Source organism: Eucalyptus grandis, chromosome 9 (genome assembly GCF_016545825.1).
Source record: "Eucalyptus grandis isolate ANBG69807.140 chromosome 9, ASM1654582v1, whole genome shotgun sequence".
NCBI classification, from domain to species: Eukaryota; Viridiplantae; Streptophyta; class Magnoliopsida; order Myrtales; family Myrtaceae; genus Eucalyptus; species Eucalyptus grandis.
This window is the reverse complement of record NC_052620.1, coordinates 3,412,568-3,426,858: the sequence shown is the minus strand read 5'-3', so window position 1 is coordinate 3,426,858 and position 14,291 is coordinate 3,412,568. Positions and strand designations below refer to the sequence as shown.

The 14,291-nt window shown below is 36.6% G+C and overlaps 1 protein-coding gene across 2 annotated transcripts; it reads left to right on the top strand.

The window, feature by feature from the left end:
- Nucleotides 1-9,093: 9,093 nt before the first annotated feature.
- On the top strand, nucleotides 9,094-14,193 carry LOC104418102 (probable methyltransferase PMT26). Of its 2 annotated transcripts, none has more exons than XM_010029329.3 (9): nucleotides 9,094-9,480; nucleotides 10,219-11,294; nucleotides 11,377-11,526; nucleotides 11,749-12,019; nucleotides 12,191-12,301; nucleotides 12,393-12,567; nucleotides 12,921-13,193; nucleotides 13,301-13,495; nucleotides 13,645-14,193. In XM_010029329.3, the coding sequence occupies exons 2-9, from the start codon at nucleotides 10,254-10,256 to the stop codon at nucleotides 13,871-13,873; spliced, it is 2,445 nt and encodes an 814-aa protein (XP_010027631.2). In that variant the 5' UTR covers nucleotides 9,094-9,480; nucleotides 10,219-10,253; the 3' UTR covers nucleotides 13,874-14,193. The 2 variants fall into 2 exon arrangements, with proteins under 2 accessions (XP_010027631.2, XP_018718153.2); XM_018862608.2 differs by lacking the exon at nucleotides 9,094-9,480 and adding an exon at nucleotides 9,500-9,633.
- Nucleotides 14,194-14,291: the final 98 nt, after the last annotated feature.

Sequence of the window (14,291 nt, the reverse complement as noted above, 5' to 3'; positions counted from 1 at the left end):
AAAGCATACAAAAAATATACAGAGATTAATCAGGGAAATTATCATGAAGAAAATCTCTGCTGAGCTGTAGCCTCGCTACCTAATATTGAGATCTCACGCGTTGCGTGCAATGCAAGAGATCCAATCATTTTTCAATTTGGATGCTTGCAAGATCCTAATGTTGCATTAACAGTTTATTTCAATTAACGAATAATAAATGCATTGTATGTGGATTAGCTCTTTTCATCCTTTGTTGGTGCACTTTAGACGAGTGTAATTAGAACGCATTCAAATGTCATTCTTTGGGACACGGCACCTTCGAATGTATTAAGACATGTTTAGCTACTCCTAAACACAATTTACATGTCCATGCATGTTGTATCTTCTACCCATTAACAATCATATCCTAATCGAATTGCAAAAATTCTGGCAAGATTAGTGCCTGCATGGTAACATTTCTGTTCTTTCCGATTTTCATTACTTTGTTCCTCGGAACAAAAAAAAAAAAAAGAGCAATCTGTTTGGTAATATCAACTTATTTTTCTATTCCCGAAATATAAAAATAGCTAGGAATAAATTTGGAACAAGAAACAATAAACAAAAAATAGTAGCTTCTTGTCCCTGAACAATTTCTAGAAATAAGCAATTTTTTTTCTTTTATTTCTCTCTCTTGTCACGGCCACCTCCATTGCCTAGAGCCACCGCCAACCACCGGCGTCACCGCCGATGGAGGCGGGCGGTGGCCAATGGTCGGCGGCGGTCATGCGGTGTGAGTCGGTGGCGGTCATGCGGCAGAACAATCGGTGGTGGTCGGCAAGCAATGGTCGTGCGGCGGCGGTCGGTGGTGAGTCGTGCGGCGAGGTGGGGGCGGCGGCAGCGGTCGGCGGCGGTTGGCAATTGGCAATTCGTGAGCAAAAATAAAAATAAATAAATTCAAAAATACAAAATCGTACCAAACGCATTTCTATTCTTTTTCTATTTCAAGAATATAAATTTTGTATAGTTACTAAACATCTTATTTTACTCAAAAATTGTTCTCCATAGTAAAAATAAAAAAGAACTATTTTAGGGAAAAAAAAAACTGTTCCCTAGCCAAGAAGTGTAACCACGCGCACCTAGTCAAGCCCCTGTTGTTCGGCTCGAATGTGTCATAAGGCTGATAATGACACGATATGATTGTGATATATATTTCTACGGGACATGAGAATGAAAGTCTTTCTTTATTAAGTACGATCAACAAGTGTCCCGTAAGCATTTTTCATAAGACCTATTCTTATAAAACTTATAATCCGTCCTTGTCATGCGTAAACTGGATTTGATAATTGTGTACAATTCTCTGTCTCCTCCAGTTCAGACTGCCGACTGTCTAGCTTCGCGTGCATCTCCACAAGCCAAAACACAAAATTGATGAAACTAGCCGTACGACGAGTTGCAACCAAGATGATGGGCATGATCACCATCAAAGGGAAAAATGTTAGAAAAGTCCTAAACTTATTATATTTGTGCCAATTTAGTTCTAGACTTTTTAAAATAGTGTCAATTTAATTATAAATTTTAAAATAATGCCAATTTAATAAACATTTTGACTAGATTTTAGTCATTTACTAATTTTAGTTTGATATTTTACTTACATGAACACTTGAATAATTTTTTATAATATTTTAATAATTTTTTTAATATATTTCTTTCTTTTTTTCTCTCCTTCATTTCTTCTTCCTTAAGGTGATGGTCGGCTAACAAGAGATGGTTGACCACCGGCCATGGCTCGGGGGTTGGCCCATGATTGGCCTTGCCTAGCTGCCTAGCTAGAGCTAGGCAAGGCAAGCTCCGATGAGGGTTGGCCTTGCCCAATTTGACCTAGGCAAGACCGCCCGACTTAGGTGAGGGCTGACCTTGCCCAAAGCAAATGTGGTGAGGCTAGCCCTCACTAGGCCAAGGCAACCTTGCTACGAGTCACCTTTGCCTAGGCGATGATCGACAAGAGCATGCGCAACACGCAAGCAACCATTGTCTAAAGGAAAAGAAATGAATGAGAGAAAAAAAATCGAAAAAAATTTAAAAATTATTGAAATATTGTTAAAAATTATCTATACCAATAGTGCCACGTAAACAGTAAACGTTCACATTAAAAATTTGACCAAAATTAGTCAAAATGATTGAATTGATATCATGTCAAAAAATTAGGAATATATTAGCAATTGTTCAAAAGGTTTATAACTAAATTTGCACAATTAAAATGTTTAGGATTAAATTTGCATAAATGCAATAGATTTATGACTTTTATGACATTTTTTCCCTCATGGAAGTGTCTCTACAGAGCAATTTGGATATAAAAGAAAAAAGCCCTAGCACAACTCTAAGCCTTGCAAAGTATAGGCTTGATACTTGCTAGATTTGTTGCCATTGGCTATCCATCAAATTCTCCAAGATTTAAAAACTTGGTTTCGAGCTCTACTTGCTTACTCATCAAAGAACTGCAAGTAAGAAATAATGAGGAGAAGGAAAAGGGGTCTCATGTTCAAGGCTCACCGGCTGAGTGCAAATTGGTCTGGATCAAGGCCTAAGCACAAGCCAAAATCTTGAATTCAATCGATTCATTGGGATTGCTATATAGTATTGTCACATCATGCTTTATCAGTTTGTTCGTGTACTTATTATATGAAAATAGCATGTTTGATCCTTAATGAGAAGGTAGATTACTTTTAAATCGGTGATATGGTTATTCAAGTATTAATGACAACTCACCAATTTTAGATTAGGAAGAAAATTGAGACCTAGAATCCATATAGCACAATGGGAACTGTTTGGAATTCACCGTGCTACATCACTACTCCTGATAATGAAATTGTGAACAATCATTAATCAAATAATTTGTTATACACGAGAACAGTTTTCTTAAAATGTAAAATACAATTTGTGTTCCTCATCTTCCTTTTTAATTGCTTAACGGGCTTATCTGCACAACTGGGGGTCATTGAACTCAAATATTTAGTTGTCTCAATTGGGCTTGGAAACTAAGGCCCGGTACTCTTACAAGTCATGCATTTCACTGAATTTGCAAAAAATCGAATGAAATCCTCTTACGCTTTTCATCACCCTCTTACACTTTTCGAAGAGTAACGTGTGCCGTGCGCTTAAGCAGAGAGTAATTATGTTAGGAACTTCGGAAGTACGCATTAAACACATCCATAGAGCAAATTCATCATTTTTAATGCATTATCTTTCTCGTCTTATACGTAATTCATGCATTCAAAATGAAATATTTCGTCATTAAGTGTATTTTAAAAATGGTTAATATTACGAAAATCCTAAATTAATATATTCGCAATAAATTTATCACAAACTAGTATTTTAACTATAAGAAAATCCAATGGTACACATGTTTAGTTTATGTTAAATTTCACTATCAAATTACTAAATTGAATAATACATAACGGTCGATGGGTGAAACAATCTAGAATTTTACCTTCCGTTTGTCACGGATGTACTAATTTGTAGTTTTTCGTAATATTAATTTAATTTAACAGAAACTAACGAGCGGGAATCTGTCTCAAAACAAGAATATTAACCCTCTTGAAAGTTGCCCTAATTATTAAAGATCTCCAAACAAGAATAAAAGAACAGGTTCATGCATGCCATTAAAGATCTCGAAACAAGAATAAATGAACAAGTTCATGCATGCCTCGGCTGTGCATGTTACACAAAAATCCAAAGATCTCTCTCGATGTAACTTGATGCGCGTCACGTCTTCATTGGTGTCTCCTAAACGTGGGGACGCTCTCTCCACAAACTTAACAGCACCCCAGATTTTATTATTTTTAAATAAATTATTTGTCAAAAGAGAAAAATAAAAATATATGTTTAATAAGAATTTGGTTGCTTTAGTTGGACTTCGGTGGCAGCAGGGCTCGTGCAACGATGCTGGCACATGGGGCACGCGCTCACCGACGCCTCCGATCTGCACCGACACAAAGATTGTCGTCCCTACATTTTATTTTGCGATATTTCACGTTCGAATGTCGTCTGAGGTTTTAGAGAATTACTGAGATATTATAATTATAAGGTGCCGAAAATAAAGGTCGGATCATAAATGCAGAAAGGCTTGAGAATTATAAATTTTCAATATAAAATCGTTCTAAATAGAAACTTAGGCTTTTTCGTTTTCGAGCAAATAAATAATTTGAAAAACGTTTTCCTTAAAATGATTGTTTATATCACTTAAAATTATTAGTTAATGACAAATGTTTTTATTATTGATAACAATTTAAGTTTAAACACTTTCATGAAAAAAAAAAATTCATTATTCATTTATGAGTGATACAAGTGATCACTTTTAAAAAAATTCATATCATTCATTTTTTACAAAATAAACGGAGTATTAAACTAAATTTATATAGGACGAGATTAGCTGTTGCCCAACAAATAGTATGTTTATTAATGTCTTTTTCTATCACTTATTTGTCAAACCCGAATAAAGTTTGCCACTATGGTAGCCATTATCTACATCACATTGTTGCCCCGACAACACCAAATGATAAAATATAACTACACAAATTTTCACATGATTTATGAATTCGTCGATTGCATAATATTACATACTGATAAAACAATATGATTTTGATATTCATTCTCTTCAATAGTCAACTCCTTGGGATCGATGAGTAGGGTCGAGGAATTAGAGATTGAGTACATCTATTTGAATCTCACCAATCACGATTACAAACTGTTCTAGATAAATGCTACGCGATCAAGTTAAATGCACGTACATAACCGGTCCACGGGAGCACGTTTCCATGAGCCTCCAGACCATCAGATATCCACGTTCGTGTCCTCTAATTTCCCAAAAAAAAAAACAATTAAGGCTTTTTTAAACATTGGAAAGTATATTTCAATTCAAATTAAAACCTTCAAAGCTTGAAAATGAGAAAGGCCACCGTTTATGTGGACTAATTTGTGATTTTTTTTTTTTTTTGAGAATGGTGGGTCCAGCATGCAAAAATCAAAGGAAAAGGACGTCGTGCATTAATTTTTCTCAATTTTTCTAGAATATCAAACAAAACTGTGTTTGAACCGTAGCTGCCAGCTGCCGGTTGAAAATGCACGATCTTATTTTATTCGACATAGGTATAGATCTTAACTTTAGGTCCACCCTTTCTAGATTCTCCTTCCGAAATGCAAATCCAAGTTTCCTTAAAATATAAATGTAGCTAAGTCTAACAACGACTAGTCAAATAATATAACTTAATTTTATCAGATTAAAGGAGTAGAATCACGACTATAGTCACATCATCTTATATGGGCAAATCTACACTATTATTAGCAAGATGACAATTCTTGCGTATATGCTTGCGTATATACACAAAGTTGACATTTTAAAAGATGGAGCGATATGGTGTTATTATTACATATTTGAATTATTTAAATAATGGGAAGATTTTATTAGTAAAAGTACAAGATTTGCAAAAGAGATTACATGGAATTATCTACCAACATGGTTACCTTGAATTTACTATTTACACAGCCAACTTATTTATGTCATTTTTAGAAGAAAGTAAAGATTGAGATCCCAAAAAAGGTAGAAGGTGTTATGTGTTTTACATAATAGTATTTCTACAAGATCTCAATTGCTTTTTCTTTCTCAAATATTCTTAATTAGTTATATTATAAACATTGTGTACATAGACAAATGCGTAAATACACGACTTCATCTTATCCCTCACATTCCAATATTTTAGAAATTTGGGTCCTAAAAAGCTTTCAAAGCATGAAATATTTTTATCTTTCCATATATATATATATATATATATATATTTGTACAATTTGCCGTATTGTTATTTATTTTTATCCCTAATTTCTTTCAACTATTCATCGATCCAAATATTCCACAAAAAAGCAATTTCACTTAATGTTTCGAATGTCAATTCCTTGGACCCCCGCAGCGCGCGTGCAACTTTTCTAGTCGTACTACTCTTTTATGTATGTAATGTTATATAAATTGACTAATATATATATTTACCCATAAAGTAGAGCCTGAGCACAAATTTCAGACGATTTAGGTATAAAGATCCAATGCCTTGTCGGATCGACCGCAAAAACCGGCTCCTAAGTGCCTTTCAGACGATGACATTACCTTCCTCTCGTTTCCGACTCTATTTTGGTCTTCAATCCTTCTCCTTCGCCTCTGTTTTTCAACACGAAACACTCACATCGCTTTCCTCCATTGCGGTAGCTCCTAAATTTTCGGTTGAAATACCAAAACCTCGTTGCCATTTGGCCTAATTCGCTAGAAAGACTTTATCTAATTGACCGCGCGTGGCGGGAGCATCTAAAGGTGAATTTGCAATAATTTATTCTCGCCCCTTTTGTCATCATGCCTTTTTGCCAGGTTTTGAATCTTGCATTCTCCAATTCTTATCTACCTGGAAGCGGCCCCTCTCCGACACCATCAACGACGACCGCACAAAATGATAATTACTTAGGGTATTCGAATGATCTTGTGTAAATCGAACCCCTCGAAAGAAGTAGTCATATGATAACCTAAAATTGTAACCATTCTAGGGCATGCATTACTTACGAATGGCATCAAAGTGTCCAACCCATTTGATATCGAACTTGACACTTGTTTTTAAACCATTGTTCAAAATATTTGCTTAAGAAGATTGACCCAACCTAATCAAAAGTTAGATAACTTGTATACGATGCTCCTTTTTAACTATTCCTTATCATATCTACTCACCAAAAAAAATTCACCTAACCTAATTGAAAGGTTGGTAACTCATGTCCCTTATATGGCCCTTGATCGGCGGCTACAATGTTAAAATTGCGCTCTAGATAAAATCCGTAAATTCGGAAAGCGAGTTATGGCTAAACTTATGAAAATCACAGTGTGGGTGGCATGAGCTGTCTAACTCTTACCAAAATAGGAAGCATGACGCTACATTAATACTTTTACTTCATTAAATAATTAAATAAAAAATTAACATCAAGAGAAAATAATACAAATGATCCATAAACTCTTGCTTAATCTGCAAAATGGTTGATAAAATTTCTAATTTATTTAATGTGATCGCTGAATTTTTGCTCAATATGTAATATTGTTTATGAAATTTTAAAATGTTTAATTAGTTCCAAACTTTTGATATATATTCAATTTAATATTTGAAGTATAAGAAAATATTTAATGTTATTCCTAAACTTGAACTAATTGAATGATAATATTGAACAATTAATATAATTTATAGACTAAATTGAAAATATACCAAAATTTTGGAAACCATATTGAATTCAGAGACTATATTGCACGTTGAGCCAAAATGCACAAATCATTTATGTAATTATCCATAATATCAAGGTAAGAAAATATCTGTCAATCTAAATCAACAATAGCATTTTAAGGTAATGAATATTCCTTTTTTTAATTAAAAAAATAAGAGCACCTAACTATCTAGACTCCCGCGATTATGTTCCCTAGAAGGTGTAAACTTTGAGATTCGAATTTAATGATGAAATGCTGCTCGGGATTGATAAATGTGACAATTAATTGCACCTTTGCTTGAGGACGAAGCTTCCATCGGACCCCTCGTTTAATGAATCATGCCCTATGGACCATGATTCAGATCCAACTAGCTATCAGCTTAGCCCTTTTAATTCCGACCTGATAAAATAACCTTAAATGCACTTAATTGCACATGCTAAAATCATGCTCTCTTTTTCGGTGGAAAGTAGAGCAATGGGGGCCCAATTGAATCACTAAAATTAATTGCCGTTACATCGATATAAATATCTAAATTTTTTAGATCATATATGATCATGCCGGTGCACATGATGTGATATAAGTAGTTGCACATGTTGGATTTTCTTGAAAGTCGTAATAACCCAAGTGCTAAAAAGAATTATAGGGTTAATTTTCATGAAGATGATATATTAATACCCATAATTTATATTATTTAAAAGAAAAGAATGTTAGGTGAAATTAGCAAAAGAAGTAATATACAAGCTTTCTTTCCAAACTCTTCTTTTTCTCGCTCTATGAAGACTCGAATCTAGATTACATATATGTACATCTCTTATTTGTAGGGTTTATATACTATCCATGCACAAGCATCTCATTTCACGTGTATATTTAAGCTTTTAAATTGGATATTCGGATATGACATCACAGTAAGTTTTGTCTCGATTTATTTCATGTGTATTAACCTCCATTCATGAAATTTCCCATATATACAATTTGAAAAAAATAAACACAACAAAAAAGTGGGAATAACTATGAGAAGAACAATCATTCGAAAAGATTTTTTTGTTCTACATCCCTGCACTCCCATCAAGAGATTAAGGTGAAATACTTTATTTTCACATGACCAACAATAATAATAGGAACATAATGCTTAATAGGTTTTTGTAATAGGATTGATATAACAAAAAATTTTAAATCGATACATCTATGACAATTTACTTTAAACTAATTTTTTCACCATTGAAAATTGCAAATCAATACACTTATGATAAATTTACTCAAAAAGAAGTTTTTGACCACTAACCTCAAATTGATCAATTTATGATAAATTTACCTTTCGTAATTAGATTAATATTACGAAAACTATAAATTGATACACTTGCAACCAACAGAGGGTAAAACCTTAAATTAGTGTTACATGTCATCAAACTTAATAATTTAATACTAAAATTTAATGGAGGGTAGATTTGTTATGGATGTATCAGTTTAGAATTTGCTTTGTTATATGTAATTTATTTTAAAATCTTTTATGGCTTTTATGATTCCGCTTTCATTACACGAAATACCCAAAAACTTTAAAACGAAGATTTTCATATAATCAATCACACACGATCTGAATATTTCCCCAACTAAAATATCCCCAAAAAGGGGAAAAAAAGAAGAAAAGAAAGAAAGAAGAAACTAATGGCAATTGCCAAAATAGTAAAAAATTCCCAAGTATCCATTCCCTTCCCTAACTTGCCCTCGCCTGGCTGGAGGAATTTCAGGAAGGGGGTGTGTTCTCCCTTCTTCCTGTCGTCTTCTCCCTTTCTTATCCACCGATTTTCACCCATTGCCCTCTCTCTCTCTCTCTTCTCTCTCTCTGTGCCCCACCATCAGAGCACCAAATCTAGGAGCTTTGTGTAAAATAACCCAAAATCCCACTCCCCCTCAATTCCCACAACGCGGTTTCTTCCCCTTTTCTTTCCCCCTTCGGCGTCGCTCGTGAATTCTTGAAAATTTATTGCTGGATTTCACTCCAGCCGACGGCAGCTCAGCAAAACCACGTACACAGAAAAGGAATACAAAAAAGGGAAAAGAAAAGGGCGGAAAAAAAAAATCCCTTCTTGCTTTTCTATAAGTAATAACCCGAAATCGCTCGATCTTCTCCCCTCCAGTGTGACCCACCAAGAGACAGTGATGGCCAGATAGCGCTCTCCCTTCACCTTCTCTGTTCAGACTCAGATCTGATAATCTCGGGTTTTTTTTGGGTTTTTCTTTCCCAGATTGTAAGTACTGATCTCTTTAGCTCTCGTGTGATATCTTGGTTACTTGAGATTCGTATTTTCTTGATCTTGCACTTTGGTGCATGTGGGTACGCGAGTCTTTCTACGGATCTACACGGGTCTCTTGGGTTTACGTTTGTCTCGATCTTTTTTGAGGTTAGAAATCGTGGGTCTCTGAAAAGTTTGTATCTTGATCGGCATTTCGCGATAAGCTCGCTCTTTTTCGGGGTTTTTGATTTGTTTTCTTGCGATTGGATTGTGATTTGCGTAGATCTGGGCGGCTCCATTGTTTTGTTTTTTTTTCTCGGTTCGATTTGAGTTTTTGAGCACAAACAAGCTGCGTTTTGTATGGCATTGAAGGGATGTAATTCTTGCTTTTGGCCTTCTTTATCTGTCGGTGTTTAGGATGACTTGCTCGGTTCCATTGTCTTCGTTAGTTTTGAACCTCCTTTTGATATGATTTGGTTAATACTAAAAGTCTGGATGATTGTGAATCTAGCTGAAGCATCTGGAAAGAATTGGGCTGTTCTCGATTCGTCTTCTACATTGTCTGGTGTTTGTTGCAACCTTTTGAGCTTTTTGATCACTGTTATTAAGGAAATCAGTGGATCTGTTTGAATCTTTCTTATCTTCAATGAAAGCAATGGATTTATTTAAGCTAGTGTGATTGAAAAGGTTTTGATCCTTGATCGTTAGCTAACATCTTGTTTTATTGCTGATTATATCTTTTACTCCTTCCAGGTGTAAACTTATAGGATTTTGTAACACTGTAAAACATGGCTTTAGGAAAATATACTAGAGTCGATAATAGAAGGTCCTCGTCAAGTTACTGCTCTACGGTGACAATAGCAGTTTTTGTTGCCCTCTGCTTGGTTGGAGTATGGATGATGACATCGTCGTCAGTTGTTCCCGTGCAAAATGTAGACGTATCCCAGGAGAACAAGAGTGAGGTGAAGGAGCAAGTGGTTGAGAACAATAATGAGGTGAAGGAACAAGCATATGAGAATGTGGATGAAGTAAAGGAACAAGAGAAAAAAGATAGCAACACCAGCCAATTTGAGGATAATCCAGGTGACTTACCTGAGGATGCCACCAAAGGAGACACCAATGATACGCCTTCTCAGAGTGAAAGTGACTCGAATTCGCAAGAGAACCAAGAACAGAAGCAAGATGAGAACGTGGAACAGAAAACTGGCGAAAGGGAAAGTTCAGTGGAGGAGACCAAGTCCGAAGATAATGAATCAGATCAAGAAACAGATAGATCAAAAACTGATGGTGGAGATAATGATTCTGGTGAACAGAAATCTGATACAGATGAGAGCGAGAAGAAAATGGATTCCGAAGAAAATTCAGCTGATAATAAGAGTGAAGAGAAAGTGGATGGTGAGATTGAGGAGAAGGTGAACCAAGATGATAATGATGGATCTGGGGATAGCTCGAATGACAAGAAGGATGAGAGTCAGACAAAGGATCAGAGTCCTTCTGAAGTGTTCCCTTCTGGTGCTCAATCAGAACTTTTGAATGAAACTTCAACTCAGAATGGGGCATTTTCTACACAAGCTGCTGAATCGAAGAATGAGAAGGAATCTCAAGGTTCATCCAAGCAGCAAACTAGCTACAGCTGGAAAATGTGTAATGTTACTGCTGGTTCTGATTATATTCCCTGCCTTGATAATTTGCAAGCTATTAAGAGGCTTAGCTCTACCAAGCATTACGAACACCGAGAGAGGCACTGCCCCGAGAATCCCCCTACTTGCCTTGTTGCTCTTCCTAAAGGATACAGAAAGCCAATTGAGTGGCCTACAAGTAGAGAAAAGGCATGCTTCATATGATGCTTCAAGTTTGTATCTGCTTATTCTTGCCCTGTGTTGTTGCTAACCTTTGATTGTCTTGTTGCAGATATGGTACTATAATGTTCCACACACCAAGCTCGCTGAAGTTAAGGGCCACCAGAACTGGGTGAAAGTTAGTGGTGAATACCTTACCTTCCCTGGTGGCGGAACCCAATTTAAACATGGTGCTCTGCATTACATCGATTTCATCCAGGAGGTGAGTTGCTTCTCGTGCTTTCCATCTTAAAATCAATACCATGCTTCAAACTGCTTTTGCTTATGCTCTTTATCTCGTCCATGTGTGAGCTTTCTTCATATCCTTGCATCTCTCTTATGACCTCACCATTTTGACTGTGAGTCTGTTATACATGATTTTATTGCTCTTCTTGCACCTTCTTTCCTTTTACTGATGGTTTTTTTTTTCCCCGGTATCATGCAGTCTGTTCCTGATGTTGCCTGGGGAAAACGCTCTCGTGTGATATTGGATGTGGGATGTGGTGTTGCTAGTTTTGGAGGCTATCTCTTTGATAGAGATGTTCTTGCAATGTCACTTGCCCCGAAAGATGAACATGAAGCACAGGTTCAATTCGCACTTGAGAGGGGAATCCCTGCTATATCTGCTGTCATGGGCACCACGAGACTTCCCTTCCCTAGCCGAGTCTTTGATATTGTACATTGTGCACGCTGTAGAGTCCCGTGGCATATAGAAGGTACACTATATCTATTTTGTTCTACAGTTATGTTACTTAGAATCATGATACCTCCTATACAATGCAGTTAATGAATTTTTTGTTCAGAAAAGTACATGCAGTTACAGTTACATTCTGTTTACCCTTAGCTAGTCTGCATAGATACTCAGGGCTAGTCTAATTCTTTTGCAGGTGGTAAACTCCTCTTGGAGCTGAACCGCCTCTTGCGACCTGGTGGTTTCTTTGTGTGGTCAGCTACTCCAGTTTATCAGAAGATTCCAGATGATGTTGCCATTTGGAAAGGTAGAATATCTTAGCTTAGCTGGATTTCTTTGTGAAAAGGAAGCTTATTGATGGATTCTAATAGCTTTCTTGTTGCCATAATTGTTTGCAGCCATGTCTGCACTACTAAAGTCAATGTGCTGGGAGCTGATATCTATAAATAAGGATACTTTGAATGGGGTTGGTGTAGCAACCTACAGGAAGCCTATGTCTAATGAATGCTATGAGAAAAGATCCCAAAATGATCCCCCAATGTGTGCAGACTCTGATGATTCAAATGCTGCCTGGTAAGTAACCCCTTTTTCGAGATAACCAATATACTTTATATGCTCAGAGCAATAAATGACACTTTTTATTGGTGAATGATTGTTTATTTTAGAGCATAAATAGGTGATTTAAGTCTTTTGAAGCATCTGCAGTCTCTGGCCTTTTTTTCTAACCAACCCAAACCCAATTAATTTGGAACTTCTCACCTATTTTTTTTTTTTAAACCCTTTACTTGTTATTGCTTTCTATTTTAAAACCCTTTACTTGTTATTGCTTCTTTTGAGGTTTTATCTTTCATCTAAACCTATAATTATTCATGGTTCCCTGGTGTTGTAAGAATGCTTCTGACAATCATGTCCTCCTTTCTGAATAGGTATGTGCCTCTGCAAACATGCATGCATAAAATACCTATAGACTCTGCGGAACGTGGGTCTCAATGGCCAGAGGAATGGCCAGCGAGGTTGGTCAAAACACCTTATTGGCTGTTGAGTTCCCAGGTTGGAGTCTATGGTAAATCTGCCCCCGAGGATTTCGCTTTAGACAATAAGCACTGGAAACGGGTTGTGACCAAGTCATATTTAAGTGGAATTGGGATTGACTGGTCAACTGTTAGGAGTGTCATGGACATGCGAGCAATTTATGGAGGGTAAGCAATCTTTTGTAAGACAAGCGATATCGTCCTGCTTTACGACTTGCTCTTACCTATTTTTGCTGTGTTCTCTTCTTTATTGTTCTAAACGGTTGTCTTTGCAGGTTTGCTGCTGCTTTAAAAGATTTGAATGTGTGGGTCATGAATGTGGTATCCGTCGATGCCCCGGATACCTTACCCATAATCTATGAACGAGGTCTATTTGGCATTTATCATGACTGGTGTGAATCTTTTAGCACCTACCCCAGATCTTATGATCTTCTCCATTCGGACCATCTCTTCTCCAAGATCAAAAAGAGGTACCTGATGATGTCATACATGCAATCTTTTTGTCTACTTGAATTTATATAGCTAAGTCTATCCTAGAAGGAAGATACACTATTGACTTCTGCGAGCTTTTTTGGTGTGATAATCTAATCTCACTGGGGCATATTACTGGTCTCAACAGGTGCAACTTAGTAGCTCTAGTAGCAGAGGTGGATCGTATCTTGAGACCTGGGGGCAAGTTGATCGTCAGGGATGATGTCGAGACAATCAATGAGGTGGAGAGCATGGTGCGGGCGATGCAATGGGAAGTCCGGCTGACGTACTCCAAGGACAACGAGGGTTTGCTTTGTGTCCAGAAGTCCATGTGGCGCCCCAGCAAATCGGAGACAGTCAGCTACGCCATTGCTTAGAGTAAACTCCATTTACACCTTTCACCCTGCTTCTCAATTCTTGAGGTTGTGTTGTCGGTGATGCCAATTAAGATTTAGGTTATTCTTTATCTCCATCGCGATTTTGCAAGTCACGGAAACTGTACTTCTACCTTAGGCCGTATAGCTTGTCGGTTAGGCCCCATCAGTGTCCTATCCTTTGCATGCCCTTTTTGGTTCTTTTTTGTGTTTTCATTAGGTGAAAGTCTGATGCCGGTAATTAATTGTAACATTATTCGTTATTTGTCAAAGAAATCATCAATGCTTTCATGCAAGTGAGAAGCTCATTGATTCTGAGTTCCCATGTGGTCTATTCTTTCTTTTCTAATTGATTGGATGAAGAGTGGGGAACAGATTTACTATGTATCAGTCAAGATTTTTAATGAATTTTCGTCTGATC

Coding starts and splice junctions, on each gene's coding strand:
- LOC104418102 (XM_010029329.3), top strand. CDS start 10,254: ATGGCTTTAGGAAAATATACTAGAGTCGATAATAGAAGGTCCTCGTCA. Junction 11,527..11,748: donor ACATCGATTTCATCCAGGAG/GTGAGTTGCTTC, acceptor GGTATCATGCAG/TCTGTTCCTGATGTTGCCTG. Junction 12,302..12,392: donor TGATGTTGCCATTTGGAAAG/GTAGAATATCTT, acceptor AATTGTTTGCAG/CCATGTCTGCACTACTAAAG.